Source organism: Mchenga conophoros, linkage group LG16, assembly GCF_057382185.1.
Source record: "Mchenga conophoros isolate Kocher_MC1m ecotype Shallow Benthic linkage group LG16, M_conophoros_male_GT1.1, whole genome shotgun sequence".
NCBI classification, from domain to species: Eukaryota; Metazoa; Chordata; class Actinopteri; order Cichliformes; family Cichlidae; genus Mchenga; species Mchenga conophoros.
The window spans coordinates 17,736,019-17,759,733 of NC_140541.1; the positions used below are offsets into that span (position 1 = coordinate 17,736,019).

The 23,715-nt window shown below is 40.0% G+C and overlaps 1 protein-coding gene across 5 annotated transcripts in view; it reads left to right on the top strand.

Annotated features, from left to right (window-relative positions):
- Positions 1 to 23,715, top strand: part of il1rapl1a (interleukin 1 receptor accessory protein-like 1a) — a 170,566-nt gene that overhangs the window by 74,264 nt on the left and 72,587 nt on the right. For all 5 annotated transcript variants that reach the window (XM_085249501.1, XM_085249504.1, XM_085249503.1 and 2 more), the window contains exons 4-5: positions 8,000 to 8,186; positions 9,525 to 9,678. In XM_085249501.1, coding sequence (XP_085105627.1) covers positions 8,000 to 8,186; positions 9,525 to 9,678 — 341 coding nt within the window. The remainder of the gene's footprint in view (positions 1 to 7,999; positions 8,187 to 9,524; positions 9,679 to 23,715) is intronic.

The following is a 23,715-nucleotide window of genomic DNA, read 5'->3' on the forward strand; positions in this document are numbered from 1 at the left end:
GCAGTAACTTATTAACCTTTACAGTAGAGAACATCCCTCAATAAACGCCTCATTGCAGTTCTTCATTTCAGAGAGATTTTAATAAACCCCGTTAAAGGCCTCATAAAGACCCAAAGAGGCAGGATACATGGAGTGTGACCAGGGGGAGTGTTTTTGTGTGCAATGATACCCTGAGCTATACCTGCATTTCATTATTGCATGCTGTAGTTACAGTTTTGCACAGACACTTTCAAGTGCTGTTTTACTCTTAGTTAATATCGTCTTTTATTATTAACAATTTAGTACATGCTCTTGTTTATAGTTGCAATCAGAACTTTACATCTTATATATCTTTAATTATTTTAAAAAACAAGAATTTGATGCACAAGTTTGAATTTATTTTGTGTTTTCTCCAATCTACACGGGTTCAAAAGCATATATACAAGCTTAAGTAAATTTTTACAACCCCACTAATATTTGGTTACATGCACCTTAGAAAGTTGCACCTCAACTAGATGCTTGGTAGCCATTAACAAAATTCTAGCATGACTCCTGCTGGATATTTCCCCACTCTTCTTGGCCAACGTGATTTAAATTTGTTGGTTTCCTGGCTTTGACCCAGCATAGACCATGTTTTCAATAGGGTTGAGTGGTTTGGGGAGACCATTCCTAAAGTTTAATGTTTGTCTGCTTTGACCAAAACCAATGTGTGTTTGAGCTGTTGAAGCATTCAGTTGTGCTGAAAGCCTGACTGTTTAGCTCTTGATGTGAGATGAAGTTGAAGAATTTGGAGGTAGTCCTCCTTCTTAATTATTCTGCTTTGTGCAATATTCCAGCACCACTGACAACGAAATAGCCCCAGGGCACGATGCTACCACCGCCATGCTAAACAGCTGGCAAAGTGTTATTATGTTTGAAAGCTCCATCTTTACTCCTCCAAATATACCTTTTGTTATTGTGGTCAAATAGCTCAGTCTTTATCTTGTCTAACCAAGAAAATTTCCCCAGAATGTAATTTTTTGTCCATGTAGGCAACTGCAAATTTCAATTAAGTTTGAAGGTCTTGATTTTGGCAGCAAAGGCTACTTTCTTGCTTGGAACCTTCTTAGTTAACGGCAATTTAAAACTTCACTGTGGACAGTCACGGTGGTGTTCCACTGGTTACCAGTTCCTGGCAAACTTGAGCACAGATGCTTACTGAGCATTCAAAATTATTTTCTTTGCCAATTTTTCCAGACTTTGTCAAAGTGGTGATTTATCTTGTAGAACTCGTACTTATGTACAGTTGTTTGAACTGATCATTTTGGAATCGTTAGTCATTCAGAAATGCCTCCAAGAGACTTTCCCAACTTGTGCTAATCTACATTTCTCTTTCTTAGATCTTCACCGATTCTTTCCCAACTTTCCCATTGTTCGGAGTATTATTCAATTCAGTGAGTGCTGTCAAACAACAAAGAGAAACTACCAGTTGTAGTCAATCGTGCTCACTAGTGAGAAGTTAATGGGCCTTGGCCATGTGAAGACATTGTAAAACCTTCAGCACCACTTATTAAAAGATTAAAGTGGGTGTATCTATATATCTGAGCCGTGCTTTTTAAAGTGATTTAAGATTGATGCTGTATAATCATTGCACCTTGGATAAAGAACAGGTCAGAACAATCATGTCCATGATGACTGTTGATAAACTTCTGGCCACAACTGTATACACTGTGTTGGAAATTCTGTGAATGCTATAATTCTGCAGAATAGTGCAATCGTAACAAAGTGCCCCCAGCTGTGTTTTCCTCTCTGCTTGTGTTGAGCTGACAGGATTTCGAACTTCTCAGATATCCTAATCAGAACACTGCAAGAGATTTGCCTCAGAGCTGAAATCAATTGTCTTTTTGTTAGAGTGTAAGCTTTTGAGTCACACACTGTAGCACATATGACCCAAACATTCTCCCCTAAAACTCCCTGCAGGCAAAGAGGAGTCTTTTCTTCACCCCCTTTAGATTACAAATAGGAGTTTCAGTATACCTTGGAGACATCTCAAACAACCCTATAATAATAATAATAATAATAATAATAATAATAATAATAATAATAATTGGGATGAATAAAAAAATGACATAACCATGCTACTATATAATTAAAAACAACATCTCTAACATTTTCAAAAATTGAATATATAAGGTTAGATTTATAGTTTGGCTTTCTATATATAATATGTAAAGTTAATAATCTGGCTAATAAACCATAATGATTTACTTGGTTTGTTGACTCTTATAATTAATGTATTCAATTAAAATCACAATATGTGCCACTGGTACAGTATAGCATTTATAATTTATTGTAGACAGAGCTTCACTTCTGTGTGTTTTATTTTCTCTTAGATTATTTGCTTTTCTCAAAATCTGTATTTAGCTATTAATTAATAGCAAATAATTAATTTTTAGTGTTTGCACAAAGTGCTTGCTCAAAGAGAATTTTTCTTTTTTTCTACAACATGGAAAGTTTTCAACTTACACTGTGTCAGTGCTATATCAGTAACGTCCTTGATAGAAAATAGTTCTTAATGGAGACGTTAGTATCTACTGAACAGTTTGCACTTGTTATGTTATACAGGTACTTATATTCATGTACACTTGGGTTAACTATGATTTTTTTTAAATGTTATCAAAAATAGACAATTAGAGGGTGTTAAGGTGCCTGGGTCGTCGACCCAGTGTTTTGTGTTTTTTGGTTCCTTGATTCTGTTTATTTCATTATATTCTAGCTTTGCCTTATGGGTTATAGGATTATTCTTAGTTTAGGTTCTCTGTGTGGGTTTTGTTAGTTTTAGTGTTCTGGTTTTCTGTCTGTGATCCATAGTTGCTGTCTCCCCTGTCTGCTGTATCCCCGTGTCAAGTATGCGTCTCTGTGTAATGTTTCCTGTTTTACTTTGAAGGTCCACGTCTTATGTTAATGTATCTGGTTTTGCTTCCCCTGTCTCGTTAGGCCTGATTTGCCCCAGCTGTGTTTCCCTCCTGTTTCCCATTCCCTGATTGCTCCCTCTGTGTATTTAAGCCCTGTGTTTCTCTGTGTGTCATGATCTACTATCATATATGCTGTGTGTTCTGTCTGCCTGTGTGTTCTGTCTGCCTGTGTAAGTTATTTGGAGTCTTAGTTTTGTTCTGTTTGAGTTCACGTTTGTCTCCGGAGTTTGCACTTTGGGTCCTCCATTTTACCACTCCTGCCTGCACTCAGCCTACAAATGACAGAGCGTATATATTGTAATATACATATTTTGATCCATCATCCACTACTAACTGGAAAACTTCTGACTGAAAACTTCAATCACTGGCTTCATTTTTCAGCATGACAGTGTTCCCATCCTGTACACTGCCACACAATGACAAAGACATATCTTAACATAGCATCATGTTAAAAGAGAATGGAGCAAAGGCAACCAACATCCCAAGAACAGTTTTAAACGTCCTTCAAGAATCCTGGAAAACTATCCTGAAGAGTACTTAAAGAAATGTACAGAAAATCATAAGAATTTACAAAAAGTCATCCCTAAGAGAGTTCAGGCCGTGTTGAAGTATAAGATGGCCATATCAAATACTGACTTTGTAGTTTTGTAGTAGTTTACTTTAAGAAGTTTGTAGTGCAGTAAAAACATTTGCAAAGTAGAGACAAGTGTAATATGAGTTTAATTATTTTTAAGAACTTTTTATTTATGTGGTTTTAGTAGATGTGTAGAATTACACATCTGCTATAGAACTAAATATTTAGTAATACACATTTAGTATATGTTGCTTTCCAAAAAAAAACCCCCACATGTATACAAATTGTAACGTGTTTAACCAGTTATAACCTTTTACTGTAATGTAGATAATAAAATAAATTACAGTAGAATCTCCATCTGTATATCATTCCCTTTATGTTAAGGGTTTTGTCATTTTTCAACCAATAAATCATTACACGGGCCTTGAACTTGTTGGATATAAGCCAACATGAATGCACTGTACATTCCTACACAATTTTATTAGAATTCATTCAAATCTTTTCGAGCTATTGTGTTTGCAGACAGAATGATGACATGCATGCGAATGCTACCAAAAACATAACCTCCTTGGCAGACGTAATGAGGGGTCTCTTAAGACTATTTGCATGGTATAACACATGCCCATGCTACAGGATTGATTAGTCTGAGAGTTAGTCCATTGTTAGGTATTTGCAGCATTTATACAAATTTATGTTATTTAGTATTAATTAATATGATACATGCTTTTATAAGGTGCATAAACGGTATAACTGGGTCATTTTAACCCATTTTGTTAGGTGGTTGCCAGGCAACATAATGACACTATACCTCCTGTTGTGAGATATAGATGAGAACCTTTAGGGACCTTAGCTGTACCTGTATGCCAAATTTAAATATTAAGGATACATATATACCTATTTATACCAAAATGACTGTGGTCAGATTGGGTTGTTATAAGCAGTGGGGACAAGTTTTATAACATGAAAGAGTTAACTGGAATCAGCAATTTAGAAGCACCGATGATTATATATCCTATAATGACCACTCTCTTGTCAAAGCTGTTAGTCAGTACTTTTAAGTCCTTGTCATTGTAAAGTTCAAAGTCAGTGTTGTAATTTAACGGGCTAAAGCTGACACAACAAAAATGTGTCACTGTCCTAACATCCCCTGCCTGTACAGTATACATAATACATTATCCTATAGCTATGTGTATGTTGTGTAATGTCTATAATTGAAGGTAAATCGGTTCTAAGTCCAGCTTTTCGCTAAAGCCCTCCAGGTGTTTTTCTCAGAAAGAGATACTGAGGCACACCACACTATTTCTCTGTGGATAGATTGTGCGTACATTTATTGTGTGCATGTGTGTGTGTGTGTGTGTGTGTGTGTCTGCGTGTGTGAATGATTATTTGTCCTTCTCTGTCTGCAAATTTAAGTCCAATTGCCAGTTTTCATGTCAAGGTGACTTAATTTACATACCAATCTCCATGCTCTCCCTTTGACTCTCTCTCTTTTATTCCTTTGCTCTTTCCCCGCCTCTCTTTCCTCTGCATATCATCTCTCAGGTCTGTAACACTGAGTCAGAGTCACTGAGCCAACAGACTTTTTTTTCCACTCTTTCACTGCCACAGTCTATACTTTTGGTGGATAAATTATTTTATAATACTTCCAGTAATAATACCTGTATTCTAGAGTATGCGAAAAATGGTGCATTTACTTCCCATGATTACGCTGTCCAACATGTTAGATAATAATATGTGGAGAATTACAGCTACCACGAGCTGCAGACAAATATCTAAAGCTGCTATACTTAAATAGAATGTGACAGACGTGAACGACACCATAGGAGTGTGCATCGACCTCCGGCTGTCCATCAATCAAGCGTAAGCACCAACACCTTCCCACAATGCCACGGGGTGCCTGCTGTGAATATTTAACATGCAGAGTTGTCTTCTGCAGACTTCTTGGGCACTTCAGTGGTTGATACAGGTTCTGGCTTGACTTTATATATGTATAAATTTCCTTACATGCAAATGTGATGTACATGCCCGTGTTTGTGCCATTGAGTGTATGTTTGCATAGTTGTATTTGTACAGTAGACAAATACAGCGTATTGTTCACGTGTACCCTGTAAGCCTCGAGCAACACATCTTCCCACTCTGTTCCCTCCAGATAGGAGGTATTGAGTCAATAATGTTAGTTTTCTGCACCAAGAGGGCATAGCTCTGTGGGGCTATCTTGCATCTTGCTTTAGCTTCCTACAGCGTCTTCTAGATGCCCTTTTGGTCATTTTTATGTAGGAGAAATATTCTTTTTTTTTTTCTCTGATTCCAAGTAGCTACAGTGTATTCTCATTTTGTCCCTCTTAGTACTATCTGTTGCTAGCCTTCCATAGTAGCACATAGCCACACGTCTTTTAAGCATACATAGATGCGTGGGTGCACACGTGCATGTCTGTGTCTGTGTTTTATGGCCCCAGGAGGTCAGAGGTGTTTATATGAGAGAGGGGACTCCCTTATTGCTTCCATAACCTGAATAGATCATATGAAACTCCGTCATTTACAGTGAATGGGAGCATCTGGCCAGCCATAAATGTAATGTAATGAAATGAAAGCCCATATGGCCTGTACAACCAGCCTTCCAACAAGGTGACTGACCAAGTGAGAGCTATCCCAGACAGACACACATTAAAAAGAATGTGGTCTTTTGGGGTGAGGCCATTTGTAATGGTTTGGATCAGGCTAGTCTCACAGACACGTGGATCCATGCCTTCGTTACCCCTAGACTCAATTACCGCAATGGCATTCTTTATGTCATCGGAAGTTCCTAACAAACTCTGGATGTGTTTACCGGTTTACTCACTCACTCGAACACTTTTTCTTGACCACAAGCACCTCTCCTGGCTTGCTGTTCCACATTAACTGAAGCTGCAGCCCTTTTGGTACATGCACGTAGCCTTTAACTTTCCATTAGCTAGAGAACCTAAATGTCTAAATCAGTCGGATTGGACATTTAGGAGTCTTTTACCAGCTTCCTAGTACAAAGTACTTGCGCCCTTATGAGAGTAGCTCAGGTAATTGTGTGGTGAATTCACACAGAGCAAGTGGACATCATGTGCCTCCTTCACACTCTGTCCAGATAAGAAGGTCACCTAAATCAAGTGGAGTAATGATAGTTTGTCTGACCCAGGCTACTTCCTGTTGTGTTCTACAGGTGAGAAAAGCACCTGCAGAAATATCCCAGTTTGATTTTCCCAACATTGTTTGCAACTTATGTGGAAAAGTGTCTTTCATTTTTTCAGGCACAGACCCATCCACAGCCGTCACCATACTCCCTCCTCCTTCCCCAGATACATTGAGGAGTGCATCACTGTCTTAAACTGTATTTAATTGATAGACAGTGTTTTGGAAATTGCATTTTATCAAATGATTTCCCCCCTTTTCTCTTTCTCTTTATTCCTCTGTTTATAAAGTACTCTCAATGTAGTACTCAGACTACAAGCAAACTGCACCAAGCTACAAAGCTTCAGGGACAGGATTAAGGGATACGATTATCAGTCTTATCCCTTTCAAAGACTCTGCATATTCACAAACAGATATCTTTTTAGAGATGATTTCATGTAAGTATCTCTACAAAGTGCTTTCAAACTAGAAACATATTTTTTTTTACAACTTTTTACAACCTCACAGCCCTGCTAAAGTCTGAAAGAAACTGGAGCACTGAAGCTAAATGCCAGAAAATTCCTGCGATTGAGGTCCAAAATCTTGTGGAGAGACCTCCAAAAATAGTAGAAACTATTACAGCGGCAAGGGTGTCCACAGATTTTCGGCCATGTATCATAGGCTTACCAGGGAACACTTTGTTACAGTCAGTTCTTAGCTATGTGTCAGTGGTGATAGGGACTGTAATGAATGTGGCTTTGATGATCGTTTTTATAACATTAATTTAAAGACAGAGTCATCTTTCTTTCTCGAATATCAAAGCTCGGGTCGTAGCTCAGGTGGTTGCTGAGAAAAAGGGGGAGGGTTGAGTCCTCGAGAGGCCATGAATCTTTCACTGTCCTGTTGTGAGACCATTTTTGCATTTCTCGTTTTTTCAGATTAACAATTTCAGCTTTCCCCCCCCATCCATCCATCCATTTTCATCCGCTTTGTCCGGGGCCGGGTCGCGGGGGCAGCAGCCTTCCCCCCCCAAAAAAAAAAAATTTCAGAATGTAGTCATGAATGTTTTCCACTGATTCTCCATTATAGCTAGCACTACAAACACAAAAAGAGGGCGAGCGAGGCAGAGGGGGGTAAAAAGGAAAAGAATAATAACTGAAAAGCTATCAAAGGAAAAAAAAACATGGTTCGTTTTTGGTTTGTGAAAAAGAAAAATCATATAAAAAGTTTCCTTTTTCTTTCTTATTCTTTGCAGATGTTTTTATTGAGCTGACAATAAAAGAAGACTAAATAAGAGCGTTATTCTAATCAAACTCATTCGTTAACTCCTTGCACTGTTCTTCTGTGCCGACAGGAACTCTACATACTGCATGAAGGTTTCCATGTCTCTGACTGTGGCGGAAAATGACACAAACCTGTGCTACAACTCTAAAATGAGACGAATGGAGAAGGCTGAGCTCAGCAAGAGTAAAGACATCCTCTGTCCTGACATAGATGACTATGTTGAACCTGGCAAAGAACCAGACATCACCTGGTCCAAGGTGAGCTTGCTGTTCGACTGAGCGTGCTCGTTAATATGTGATTATGTTTCTTCTGCCATATGATCTTTGCATCATTATTTTATCCTTGCCTGGAGGCTCAGTGATATTTTTGTTTCCTGAATCCTCTTATTTGTCAGAAAGAAGGGGGCGTCTGTCTTTCTGATTATACAACCGAGAAATATTCTTCAGTGCTTCATTGGTTTGTTTTCATCTAATTTCTTGCCTGTTTGTGTTTAAAGCCTTATTGGAATTGTGTTTCCAGATTACTTCGGCAGATTATATATAAAGGCAATGATGACAATGAAATCCTTAAGCCACATTCGCAGTGTGCCACACCATTTTGAGAGTCATCGAAAGAGAGTGAGGAGGGAGCAGAGGGCAGCCACAGAGATGGCTTTTATAATGAACACAAAACCTCTATGAGAAGAAAATTGTGCAATGTCATTCTGTGCCCTGTGGAAAGAGTGGATACCCTCCAAATGCTCCTGGTCCCTGATCTTTATTCAGCATGCACCTCCGCCCCCATCACCTGGGTTCTTGCCTTTCCTAGGTCAGGCATGGCCTGCGGACAACAGAGTGCATCCCGGAGAAAGGCTCATGCCAGACTAATCACAGGCAGATCAGCGGTAGATTAGCTGGCCGGGCTTGACCTCTAGGTTTTTCCAGAATTCAATTACGATCTTGGTAATGACTGGGAGTGCTGGAACCCGGAGTTATTTGGACCACTGCGGAGCCTCCGTGATTGAATTCGAAGGTTGCCGAGAGCAATGGTAGAATAGAATCCACCGAGCCACCGCTGTCCCTGGCTGAGCACCAAGGAGCTGAAGAAAGTATCATGTCACGAAGTCACTCACTTTGCCTGCTCACGTATACTCGCATTCACACGGATGTAGCACAAACACACTTATTTTGTCTGCAGAGAGTAGTGTAAATAAAATTCTCTGTCTCTCTGTGGCCTTTGTAGAATATTGAATGGAGAATATTCCGTTCAGTGCAATAAATCTTGATCAGATAAGTAGGACAATAGCTTAGTTTTATCATTTTAGCTTATAAAATTATTATATCAGAGTGACGAGCTATGTGTTTTTACCACTTTATTCACTTTTTTTTACACTCAGCATTGTTAAAGTGTTTGAAATCTCATGGATGTATATTTGTAAAAAAGATTCTGCAGGTCTTAAATTTCTCAAGGCCTTGCTTTCCCAGAATATTCCATCTCTGGCCGCACAAAGTCCACAGCGTCTTTACACTTGTCACTTATATGACATCTGACACCTCCCGTGATATATCAGTAAATAGATATTTACAGTTCTGATCTGCCTGTTCTTTGGTACACAGGAGTGCCGTCCAAAGCAGTGGCGTGCAAGCATCATCCAGAAGAGAGACATTCTGTCTATCCAAGAGGTAACAGAAGATGACATTGGGAATTACACCTGCGAAGTCCAGTTTGGTGGTTTTGTGGTCAGAAGGACGACTGAACTCACAGTAACTGGTAAGTTCTCAGGAAAACTGAAGATGTGTTTTCTGCGTGTAGAGGCGCCATTTATACAAATTCTCCACATAGTAGCACATGTTTTAAGAATGAGCAGAGTAGTAATTATAGTAGACAGTTGAATAAAAGGAGAGGATTGTAACAAAGATACACACGTAGCCACGCACACACACTCATACAAACACAGACACAAATACCACAGGGTATGGCAATGATGTCCTGCTGTTGTGTTAATTGTTGGAGGGAGGTGAATGCTGTGGCCTGGCATCTATCCCTCCTTCTAACTCAGCACTTTCCAGTCAGCTAAGCAGTGTTGAAATATTTAAGGCTATAGGCTAAACTCGTTCACACAGAGAGCTAAAGAGCCAGGACCAAGGTCAGTAGATTTACAGTGCACTTACTCTTTGTTTCTATACATCTCTCACTCCTTTTTTTTTTTCTCTTTACCTTGCACAGCTGCAAGGTGAGCGTGTGACAAATAAACGCATTCATCTGTTGAAACCTGGGAATTGGATGCTCTGGCTTGTGTGTTCTGCCAGGTTAACTGCTCTGATGAGGATTGAGGGTGAATCTAGTTTTTCCTTTGCCCTTTTATACTCAATGTTGCCGCCTAAAGAATACTGATCTGTCTGATACTGACTGCTACAGTATATTGTGTACTAACACTGCTATATTGAGTGGATTCTTTGTTTTCAGTTGTGATGTAGCAATTACAAGAAATTATTCAGCGCATCTTTTTGATGATGTTTAGGATAGTGGTATGATAAATGCAAATATTTAATATGATTTCATTATTAAATGTGTCCGCATAGATTGTTCATGGGCATGTTTGGTGTTTTCCCCACACTGAATATTTGTGAACACTTGATTGATATCCTTAGTGGCACTTTTTTGAGTAATTGGCCATTGTTGTTATGTAATATGAAGGCGTTTATGCATTTGAAGTGCACAGACTGCTGTCTGGCAGAGAGAGAGAAAGCTACATGTCTTAACCTGAGCAGAGTGTGCTGTTGGATAAGATTAAAAGTGATCCTGGAGGTGTGGTTTTGAGATCGGCTGTGGTTGTGACTGATGGGCTATCAGTTTATCCACGGCAGGGTTCAACAGGCAGACACATTAGAATTTGGCATTATTGCCATTACTATCGCTGGGAGAGCCTTCCCAGCTTGGTTGACTCATTACTCTAGTACGTGAGTACCCCTCAGTTGTGGGTCATGCAGTTTGTTAACCAGTTTGGGTTTTTGTTCCATAGCTCCAAAGTCACATCACCAGTGTTGAAAGTAACCTTTTTCCCTCCCTAGATATTGTGGTATCTACAGTTGATATGAGCAGAATTTGCAGGTTTGCTAAGCATTTAGATAATAAATTGAATACATTTAAATAATTTTGGAGCAATCCAAAAGAAAGTTCAAGGTATTCTGGCATGCTGAGAACTATTTATTTATTTAATCAACTTTTTGGAGAAAATGTAATAGCAAACTCTGAGGACTTTACCTTGCCAGTGTGCCCTAAAAGAAACTTTGTTGTTTCTGCATTTTTTAGTGAAAGGTGAATTAAATCCCTTCATCTTTTGGTACCACAACAATTCACCTTGGCTAAATTTACTTTTTAAATTGTTTTTGATAGATTTTGTTTTAAGTTGTTTTGAATTCATAGTGCACACCATAGCATACCTGTTCAACTGCTCGTTTAAAAGAAATCTCTAATTATCCAATCACATGGCAGCAACTCAGTGCACTAAAAATGACTGGACACCACAACCTACTTGAGTGTTGTTGCTGATCACATCCATCCCTTTATAACCACAGCCACCCATCATCTGAAAGGTGCTTCTAGTCGGGTACTGCACCATGTCCAAGAGTTCAGATTCACGCCACAGATGTGGTCAAATCTGCAGCAACTGTTTGAAGCTGCTATGTTAATATGGACCTAAATATCTGAGAAAAGTTTCCAACACCTTGTTTAGTCTATGCCACAAAGGACTAATGCATTTCCAAATACAAAAGGGGGTCAACACCAGTACTAGAAAGGTGTACCTAATAAACTGTCCTGTGAGTATATGGTCTAATAATACTGTTGGTGTGTTTAATTGAATGCTATAAAATGTGTAGGCTTCATGAGTGAATCCCATGCTGGCTGCAGAACATAAAGTGCCATCATTTGTCATGAAAACAGAGTTAGAAAGTTTACACTTGGGACACGATGCTTTTCAGCATTAATGCAGCAGAAAACTATCAACCATGACAACAGTTTAGCGAGATTCTTTTGACAGGGAAATGCAGTAATGTAAATGCCTGCGTTCTCTTCTGTATTTTCTACTCTGCTTTTTCTGTTGTAAAAGAAAAAAATATGGGGATACTCTAAATACTATAGTACCACTTGATTTAGCCTTAGTGGGATACCTCCTCTTTTAAAGCTGTAGTCTCCTGTTAGAATCAGATTAGCTCCCTCTCACCATGGGCTCATTTCCTTTAATAAACCTACACCATCATCCCCTCAAGTGGGTGTGCGATTATCCACATTTTATCACATCCTGTTAAAACCGACATTGCCTGGACAGCAAACATAAAAGGCCAAACTACATCCAAGGGCTAATGTTGTAGTTTATTTGATAGGCCAAGAGGACGAAGGAGGTCATTAAGTTTAACTGATCTTAAATATAGCGCAATAGATACTGGCCTTTGCTGTGACCCTGCCTCACTGCAGACTGTGTGTGTGTGTGTGTGTGTGTGTGTGCGTGTGTGTGTGTGTGTGTGTGTGTGTGTGTGTGCGCGTGTGTTCTGACCCTACTCCACTATGTAATGACTTCCATTAGAAGCAGTAGAGGAGCTGCTATGTGGAATAAAGTAAGTCTTGTAATAGAGGTTAACTATGAGCATAAACACAGGCCCTCACAGATCAGGCTGATCCAGGAGCCCCTTAATCAAGCTCTGATGCTCTTCGGGTTAATCGGAATGTAAAACAAACAACAGCTCCTCGCCTCATTTTATGTTTATGTCACGGTGCATTGAAATTTTCTTATCTGATTCTGAGCGTGCAGACGCAGGGAGGTACAGCCCGTGCAGCAACCGAGTGCACTGAGAACAAATGCACCATTATCAACAGATGGAAAGATTTTCCTTTTCCCCGCCCCCCATGGGCCTTCACCTCCACCTCCCATCTTTAAAAGAGAGTGCCTTTTTGTGTACTGTTATAATTGATTCATAGCAGCAGCAGGTTGGCCATTCCGCGGTTCCTCTGGGGAATGCTGAGTGTGGTCAGATTTGTCTACAACTGTGTTTACCCCTTCCTACTTTCACAGACACACGGAGCAGTCTCCGAGCCGAAACTGCAACCCACCTATGATATGAACCGATACGAGCGCGGGCCGCTTTATCTGTGCGTGCCTGCGAGTTTGTCTTTTTAACGTTAAACATACATACTTGTGGGAATTTTGTGTGATGTTTCATTCTACGTCTGAATCGTTTCTGTTAAATTTTTATGGCTCTCTTAGGCCTCATTCCAGTACTGTGATGGTAATGCTACAACAGTAAAACACCAGATAAAGCTCGGTTCAGCTGATGTATGCAGCCTGCTCTGTGTTCTGCAGGAAGGAAAATATTATACAGGGAGAGCGGAAAAGGATAAAGAGAACAAGGGAGCGAAAGTGACTGATAACAGCAAAAAGAGGGAGAGGGAGAAGCGATAGAACAGAGTGAAAAAGATAGAGGTTGGTGCTCGTGTATCTTATCTGTATTCCTAGCCAGTGTTTCCCAGCAGAAACAGTGTGTCCAGGACTATAAACAGACTATTATCCTAGTGTTTATCACAGTGCACATTACCGTTTGCCTCTGTCGGACTTACTGTAATGGAGTCGTTTGGCTTGATGGATGCCTCGGGCGTGGGTTTCTATCTATTGCTCCCATTATACCACTGTCTGCATCCCTTCACTGTAGAAATGTGTGCCTGCACATTCAGCATAGCCTGCAAGCATGGTGACTGAGGTTATGGCCAATGTAAATGTACCATTTGGCACAGTGAATTGGAGGTGCACAGGGCAAGAGGAAATCGAGGGGAGGAGAGGAATCGTCTACCTTACATTACCGCTTGTAGAATGTCCACAGCGCAAAAGGGGCGATGCTTGGAAAACTCAATTTATGTACAGTGAATGAATATGTTTATTTGTGAGGATAAAATATGTGACTGTTTGTGTCCTCGCTGTATAGGCATGCATTGTGTCTGATTTTTATACACTCAGCAGGCAGTGTTACACCTAAGATTCCTCCATCAGAGTTTACAGAAACCGAGTGTATTTGTGTGTGTAATGAGGAGCTGATGTGGGGAGAGGTGAGCTGGGACATTGTCTCATTGCAGTAAAAGGTTTCTTACCGTTCTTCCTCCACAGGGTCACCTTCAGAAGTGCGTGCACTTCACAGCCTTATAAAATGTAACCGGCGACATGCACATGTGTGAGCATGACTGTGTGATGTAGTTATATATTTATTTATCAAGGCGATGACTTGACTTTTACTTTGTCGGCTGGATGTAGCCTCCGTGGATGCAGCAAGGGGAAAAAAAGCGGAGGCAGAAGCAGTCAGCAGAGACGTGAAAGAGGAGTGTGGTATCCACACCCCCTCCGTCTGTTTTCTGTCCTCATCTATCAGGCCGAAGGAGGATAGATGGATGGAGAGGCAGCGATTAGCTATGATATTATCCCATAGAGTGGGAATATGAGGAATGAGAGGTGAGAGATAAGAAGTGTGGGGTGAGAAAAAGAGATGGGTTTAGCCTCAGCTGAAACCTTCTCCATCTCCGAGACTATGTGCTTGCGTGAATACGTTGTAACTCGGATGCCTGTCGTGTGCTGGCCTGCCATGATCGACTCTCAGCCTCGGTTACTGTACATGTCCTTGGAGACGAGATGATAAAATCACACCTGAGATAAGTGTTACGCCAGCAGTTGACTTTTCCCAACTTCACTTACACACCAGTGCACTTGTGTACACACACACTTACATCAATCACACCCATGAGAGGATGGCACACCCAATATAAAATTGCTTTATATTATCTGTCACAACCTGCTGATACTGATAAATCCGCATGCTTTTCAGAGCCTATAAATTTACAAAGCAGCTCAGTTACTGGTGAAACAATAGCACTGTATAGGATGGAAGAAAATGGCTCATTAGTTTAGGGTCAGCTATCACTCTCATCATTAACTAATCTGTGCCCCTTGCCATATCTACCTCACCCCTCACCTCCCCGCCCTCTCCTCCTCCTGTCTCTCCAACTCACTTCATCACTATTCACCAGCTGTCCTCTTAGAGTCTGAGCAGGCCAGAGTTCACATTGTTTTAATTCAATTAAAATCGACATCAGTCTGCATGTGACGAATGAAATTTACATACTACACAATTAATCTTGCCTGACCTACCACACACTACCCACATACACACCCTCTGTCTGTGGTTATTATCATTATCTAGGCCTATAGCGTAAGTACAAGAGCATGAGTGAAATTAAAATTATTATTCTGTCTTTTGAAGCCTTTTGAAGTCTGGGTCAATAATTAAACAGTGTTATGTAGTGGCTGACGAAGTACGTCTAAAAAGACCTGTTACTGTTATATTTTTGAGTCCAGTGAAATGGTCTCCTTTCACTGAACGTGTCCTCTATGATAGGGATAAGTCATAACGTTCATAACACTGATATCACTTATCATAGCAATATGAATGACACTGAACTTATATAGCGTGGCCTTCCAATAACATGAGTACTTCAGACTATGATAGATAGATAGATAGATAGATAGTAGGGGTGCAACGATACACAAAATTCACGGTTCGGTTCGATATTTTGGTGTCAGGTTCAAAAAACTGTTCATGCCTTTTTAATTTGTCATTTATTAAAATTATAAATATATATTTTAACTCAAAAGTACAGTTTTTAAATTTAATGTTGCTGAAACAACAAAGTAATGAAAAAAATAAATATATCTGATCGAGAAATCACTCATCTTTGGAAAAGAGAGTTTATTACAGAGAAATGTCTCTTTCCAAACTAAAAGCTATACTATACGCTTCTTCTGGGCTATATTCTCAGCAGCATATTAAACATATCAGGTCCCCATAAGGAGAATCATGTGCTAACAGCTGTCTAAATGACTCGGGTAAAGGTTGTAGCATGCGTGCTTGTTGTTTTTGTCTGCTTCCACTTGTCTTTGCACTAGGATGATGTCAGAGTAAATATGCAGGCATATTCATTTTGTTCCCACTAGTGCTGTCAGCGGTAATCTCGTTGAAATGACGTTAAAGCCACAACACGGCAAATCTCCGTTAACGAGCTACCGCAGATCGCCCCGTGCGTGGGGCTGGACGGCCAACACGTTAACGATCTAACTGCGCTAACACACTAGTTCCCACCAATGTAATTGAGCATTGTGTGGCACATCCAACATACTGTTTTACTTTTGTCCATGACGCGCTTACCTTCAGGGTCATACGTCACATGAAAACCAAAATACTTCCAAACGCCAGATCTGAATGAGGGTGGGGGAGGTTTAATTTGCCATGTTGCAAGGAGAACTTAACTTCTGTCTCGCTAGCTTGCCCTGCGCTCAGTGAATCTGCGTTCGACTACTCCGCCTAGGCTGCACTGTCGAGCGCAGATCGACTGAGCGCTCAACACAGACAGCATCGTCAGAAGGAAAGTTGATAAAATAAATTAAACATTTTGTATTGTTCGATACATATGCGTACCGAACCGAAAGCACTGTATCGAACGGTTCAATATCGATACGAGTATTGTTGCACCCCTAATAGATAGATAGATAGATAGATAGATAGATAGATAGATCAAATACAACCCCAACTAGAGCAAATTCCCATCATATCAGATAAAGTCCAAACTATGATCATTTCTATCTGAGTTGTTGACTACAACAACAAAATTCTTCAATGGTCAGCTGACTTTGAGGTTGAGCTTCTTGTCTATAAGGCTTGAACTGATCACAAACTATGTGTTTGTACAACTTGTCTGCAGTTTATCAATTTGTCAGATGTCTGAGGTGAAGGACTTGCTGTCACCTTTAAGAAGTCATCAAACAACACAGAACATTAAATGTCTTTTGTGTAGCAGTTTGCCCTACAAATTAATGACAAGTCTAATGATAATGATCATCATTATTGAGTATAATGGCTTCTACTCTTACAGGGTCAAGCGATGGCCTGGCTATCCCACAGATAGTTACAGGTAGTCACATATATAAGTGGCAACAATCTTGTCATCAAACTCTTGTTAGGAGTTGGATGAGAAGTACTTATAAAGTGTATTTGGCCTTTTTGTGCTTTTTATCAGAACATTTCACGATTTATTTTTGCAATTTGTACACTTGGGTTTTAAGGGGTATTTATTATTTTCTTCTTTTTTTTGGGTTGTATGGAAGCCCCAAACGCAATTTCATTGTTCTTGACAATGACAATAAATAAATAAATACTAATACTAAAATACTAAATTTGGGTAGCCTGTTGGGTAGTTCACTTAAACCACAAAATCTTTTTGGTGAAAGGCAGAGCGCAAACATTTCAATCGCATCCAGAACCACCTATTGTTCATCAAGGATGAGAAAGAAGGACTTTTGGTTCTTAAAATGCATGAAACTCTTCAGGAATCTCCAGAAATGTTACCGCAGCTGGCTCTATTTTGAAGTTTACTTCTCAAGAATGAAATTGCCGTCCTTACAAGGCTGCTGCTAAGCCCGGCATTGTACGTGAACTGCTGGGGAATAGAAAAACAAAGCTCTGCTGTCACGTACTCTCCTCCGGATGCAAATCACATGTTTGTTTGTTTAATCCTCGCTTTCTCGAGAAGACAGATCTAGGCTTTCTCTCGCTCTCTGACACTTTCTCTCTCTCTTTTTGTACCTTACAATGTGCATGTTCGTGCAGTCACTCCAAAGCTATGATTTTTCTTCCATTTGTGTCCTACCCTGCTATGAAAGACAATGTCCTTTTGAACTGAACACTGAGATAGCGTGCTCCTTTCTCAATTTTGAAGTCTACATGTGAGTTATTGTACAATTTCATACCTTGCAGCAAGGTTGGAGCTCCTGTAGTTTCATTTTTAAACCCAGCAGTAGCTGTAGCAGTGCAAATGGCCTCAGTGTGAGGTTTAATTTGAACAACTAGCAGGGAAGTTTTGTCAGTTAGCATCTTGCTTATAGTATAATGTTGTACTTAGATTAGTATCGTTTTTTGTTTTTTGGTTGTTGTTTTTTTTAATTCTAATGACATTTCATTGCTATGTAGGCTACAGTATTTTGATTTGATGATGTTGTGACTTTTGACGTTGCAAACCTTTTAGTTTGCAGACATGTTCCTTTCCTTGTGAGAAAAAAGGAAAGTGCTCACAGTTCTTTTATATTCAAGAAGAGCCGCAGCACAGTTCTTATGACAGAGTATGTAATGGCTGAAGGTCAGTTAGAGGACTCTGAATAACCCTCTCATTATACGCTGTCCTCAAGAAAAGAAACTCAAGAAAGGCTTTGGTCCAATTAAATGATAGGGAGTATGACCATTAACAACCACAGGGAACGTTGACAATACAAAACAGAGAAATCACCAGACACTTGATCTAAACTTTGCAGTGACTGTGGACACCTTCGTGGAGACGCCCTGATGTGAGTAATAAAGGTGTTTTTGAGCATCTGTTGGCATATTTTAAAACACTTAATGTGATTAATATGCACATCTACTCAACTGCATTCAGATGCAGGACAAAGAGCAGTTAAAAAGTGAATGGAGAGACTGTCTGTGATTTTACAAGCCTGCAGGTAAATCTAATAATGCAACATTTCAGGGTGCCAAAAGACCTTGTAGGTTGCTCCAAGAAAAATCTGGAAGGTTAAAATTTTCTGTTATTCAGAGAGTTTGGCAGTATAACAATGTCATTTTGAGTGAAATGATAGAAACTGTTTTTCTTGTCAATACGGTACAAACCAAACTAAAAAATAGCAACAATACAAGGGTAAATAATAGCTTTTGTAACTACCATCACATTTTTCCCCCTCCCTGGAGTTAATGATCTTCATAAGATTTTTGTCACCCTTGACCTATACACCTTTGACACATACATAGTGCCCAATCAAAGCATCTCTGTCTCCATAGACACACACACAAAGAGCTATGTATCAGATGTGGAATTGCTAATCATTGTGTCTCTGCGGGTGTCTTTGGGTGTCTGGCGCTGGGATGTTGGCATCGAGTCCTTTGGGCCTCTGTGTATCAGGCTCGTTCCAGAGCATCTTTCAGATGATCGATCAGATTGGGATCAGTGGGGTTTGGACTCCACATCAAAGCCTTGCAAGGGTGGTAGGATGCATTTTCCCACTTGGTGTGAGCACTGCTGTTAAAGATTGTCTTTCCCATCGAGGGTGTTTGGTCTACACTAATGTTTAGGTGGGCAGTAGCTGTCAAAGTACCATCCATATGAATGCCATGACCCAAGGTTTCCCAGCTGAACATTGCATTGTAATGAAGAGATCAATTTTATTCACTCCATCTTGACAGGTGAAGGTATACGGATGCCCACTAATGAGGTCATAAGATTTTTAAGGATTGACGCTTCAAAGAATGTTATGTATGTCAAAATATGGGTGTGTGGGTTTTTCAGCACCTTCCAGTAAGTCCGTGACTAAACGCCTTAACTGTCATTACCGTTTTATGGTGCCACCACTTTCCCTGATACACAATGAAAATAATGTCTTTACAGCAGCATTGATGTTTTTCCTGCTCTCTCGCTCTCTCTCTCTCTCCTCCTCTTCTGGCATCGCTACACAGTTTGAGAGGCTGTCCAAGATGCCAGTGTCAGCATCTACAGTGTGTGTATGTGTGCATACTTTGCACACCAGTACAGCGTGTTTGTGCACATCACTGCATCCATGTAACTGCTGCACATCCCTATGTGTGAACTGCATATTCCCACTCATGAATACATGCCCGGCTGCAGTAACTGCAAATGAATGCGTTTCTGTTCCACCTGTTCCTTGCATAAACCAATTGCCACTTGGACACACAGTCCAAATCTCCTTGCTTCTATCAGCTAAAGAAGAGCTGATTTCTCTGAATCAGGTACCAATGAGACTGATTAGATGATGGTAGCGGGTGCCAGCAGCACCCAAATGGCAGTTTTCTTTGAAGGATGTTGCCAGGCTCCAGGTAGCCAGCAGATATGTGGGCTGTAGGTGCAGGTGAGATTATGCTGATTAACGCTTTTGATTGACCTTAGTGAGATTATAATCTGGCACTTCTGTCTAGCTCGTCAGATGCTCAACATCAATAGGAAGTGCCCTCCCTGACTCATCTGTTGTCTTTATGACCATCTCTGTTCCCCACTGTGTCAGGAACAGATATTTTTTTTGTACTTTAATCAAATGCGTGGAACAATGAAGTAAAATGTGCACTGCAGAAGGAGACTGAGTCAGCTTTTATTACTGACTTGCCAGTTTGCTGCAGAATGATGTGGGTGTGAGGAGTATCATAGCATTTTTTCTTGTCCTGTATATGGTCCTGCTCTCTGGTCTCCTTTATTCCTCTCTCCCTGAGTTGTGCATTTTCTCTCTCCTGCCGTTGTTGTTGCTCAGAAAGGTAGGATGCGAGTGGTTTTGTGGGCTTTTCCCCCACATTCTAAATTTTTTATATTCTCTCCCACAAATCCTTTAGCGTTCTCTCCCTCAGCTAGTAATTTTAAATTCTGACTAGAAAAACTGCTTAACAGATAATAAAGAAAGTAAGTAAGTGCAGTTTCTCTAAAAACTCGACAGTGCACAATACTGTTTATGAATTATCTCTATACTTCCCTGTCCCGGTGTGGTGCATTATGAAGGCTGGGTCCATTCCTACAGTCGTTGTTTAGCAGTGCATTGAAGCAGGCTTTATGCTGATTAACTGCATCACATCTGATGGATTCCAAGCGACCTCTCCACCCCTCAATATAGCTCTGGGAGCCTTTCAGGGGGAAAAGGCTTCCCTTATTAATTAGACAAGAATAGGAAATCTATTAGTGAATGCAGACAAGGCTGAGTGCTGAATGAGGGGTTGCTGAGTTCTGTTAGTGCTAAACTAACTACAGTCATCTCCCCTGCCATTATTGCATTAAAAAGGAAATGGGTGATGTGCTCTTTTTCTTTCTCAAAGATATCTGTTCCATATTTGGTGAAAATAAATCCACATTATCAGTTGGTTGTATTGTTGCAGATAAATAACTCGCAGCAAATTAACTAAGCTAATTGCAGCCATACCTTTTTTGGCAAGTTACCTTTTCTGACTTGTCATTTTAAAAGACTTGCACTTACTGGCCACTTCATTAGGTCCTCCCATTTAACTAGTGGTTTATGCAAACATCAGCCAGTCACATTGCTGCATCAAAATGCATTTAGATATGCAGACATCATCAAGGTAACCTGTTGAAGTGATTGTTGGAGCCAGATGGGCTTGTTTGAGCATTCCAGAAACTGCTTGTGCACTGGGATATCCCTATATGCCATGTCAAGGGTTTAAGAGGAATGCTTCAGAAGACAACATCGGGTGTCACTCCTGTCAGCTAAAAACAGGGAACTGAGGCTAAAATTCACACTGGCTCACCAAAATTGGACAATAGAAGATTGGCAAAAATGTTGCCTGGTTTGAGCCATGATTTTTGCTGCAACATTTAGATGTTAGGATCAGGATGTGGTGTAAACGGCACAAACACATGGATCCATCCTGCCTTGCATTAATACTTTAGGCTGGTTGTGGTGGTGTTATTCTCTTTGGGTCCTCTAGTACCAACTGAGGATCACTAAAACATGAAGAGCCAATATTGTTGCTAATCTTGTCCATCTCTTTATGACCTTAGCCATCAGGAGATGGGTACACTGCCTCCAGCAGGATAATGTGTCACAGAGCTCAAAGCATCTTAAGTTGGTTTCTTGAACATAATAATGAATTCACTGTACCCAAATGGCCACAAAAGCCTGCAGATCAGTATAGCCAACAAATCTGCAAAAACTGCTTGATGCTATGATGTCAGTATGTCCCAAAATCTCTGAGCAATATTTCCAGCACTGTCATGTAGACCCAAGCCATTTCTGGGGGCAACAGTGATCCACCCCAGTACTATTAAGGTGTAACTTGTCAAGGTGTAACTAAACTAATGGAAAACCCTGAAAACCATGGTGAAACGTGCAGAGTCGAACCAAGTATGTACTTATGGAAAAGGGGCTTTATGGGCAGTGAGTATACTCATGTTACTAATAGCAAAGTTGCGGTAAGCCATAACACTGAGTTAAGATGCATAGCATCATTAGTGGAGTTTAGTAATAGTGTATCTGGGCGAGTTCCATATGTGACTGCATCAATAGACTGTACAAAAAAACCGAAAAAGCCCACTAGAGGATAAATCCTTGTTCTTACTGCAAGAAAATCATTAATAAGAAACTGGGAATAGTTATAAAAAGTACAGTACATCTCTAGTTGACCTCAATTGATTTACCACAACATAGCTTAGTTTGAGTCAATTACACTAACAGTCCTCAAAATAGATTAAAAATTCAATACCATATTAAACATGTATTTTTCTTTTCCTAAATTAGTTTCCTGTAAATATAACAGTTAATGTTATTCAAAGAATGTTTACAATAAACTAAATTGACTAGATCTAAAATTACCTCTCTTTAAGATTTAGTTCTGTAGAGATTTAGACAGAGTGTAAGGCAGACTATTTTATAAGCACTGAGAAATGTATAGATGTTTTTGGTCTTTCCCCAGAGCTGGTTAAAATATGAGAGCATTATCCTTTGACTGTGAGCAGGCTCACAGTCAAGTGCATACCTTCACATTCACATTCACCTTCACATTCACATACCTTCACATTCTCATGTAATAAGCAAGCACTACACACATATTCCTAAATCATAACAGCCTCCATCGGCGCCCCTGCAGAATATTCAGTGGTATATGTTGCATGAAGCTCTCCAACTTTGATGAATAAAAGACCAGAGAGATCTTCTTCCTAATCATGTTATATTTACTGTATGCTGAAGAGCAAACAGAACAGAGGGAGAAAAGCGCAACCCCGGGCCCGACCACTCAAAAAAATAGCCCAGAATCAGTGTTTATTACTTTCATAGTGAAAGAAAAGAAAAAGTGTTTAAAGGTCCACATTTTCACAGGGAAATGTTTGTTGAATGATTTATTCAAACACTCGCTTGTAGAGAGAAGAATATTTGTTTAACAAGCAGCTGCAGTTCGTGTGAGGATGGCCTTTTTGAAGAGCACACTTTTCACTACTGGATTGATTGAATGCTTCCTTATGTGGGATGTATGAGTGTGTGTATTTGTTTTCTTTTTTCCAGCATTGTGATTTACTGAGTTCACGAAGCAGATGCAGAACCGGCATCATATCGCATCTCCCTAAATGCTTTGCTTTGCAGTTCTACACACTCTTCCACACGCCTTCGTCTCGTGGCATCTGGGGCGTCTCACTGGGATAACATGTTACATAATTAGCACCAAATTAACACTCAATTAGAGAACCCGTGTTGAGAGGGTGGGGACAGACTATCTTCAGAGAGTTTCAAAATCACATCAGAGCCACCACCACCTGGCCTACTGAGAACGCACTATATGCCACATGAATATAAAACTACAATATCCTAAATATATCTTAACTATTTAAACAGCTATGCTGCAATATTCAGCGACATCAGGTGGTTAGAACGGCGGGGGTGGTGTAGTTTGCACACTTGAGCAAGTCTCTAGCTTGGGGACACTGGGATTAATATTCTGTTGTTGAATCTTTGTGTTTTACTTTGTTTTCACTCATTAATTTCTTGTGTGCACTAACTTTTTACTGCATAAAGAGAAGAAGATCATGGTTTGGGTTAGAATACATGAACCCTGCATGCTGAAATATATAATGCTTATCTCGTGCATTTAAGTGTGGCGCAAAGTGGTCCTTTACAAGCTGTGTGTGACAAAATGAGAATGACAGACCCGCTCTCAGTACTACTAAGCAAAC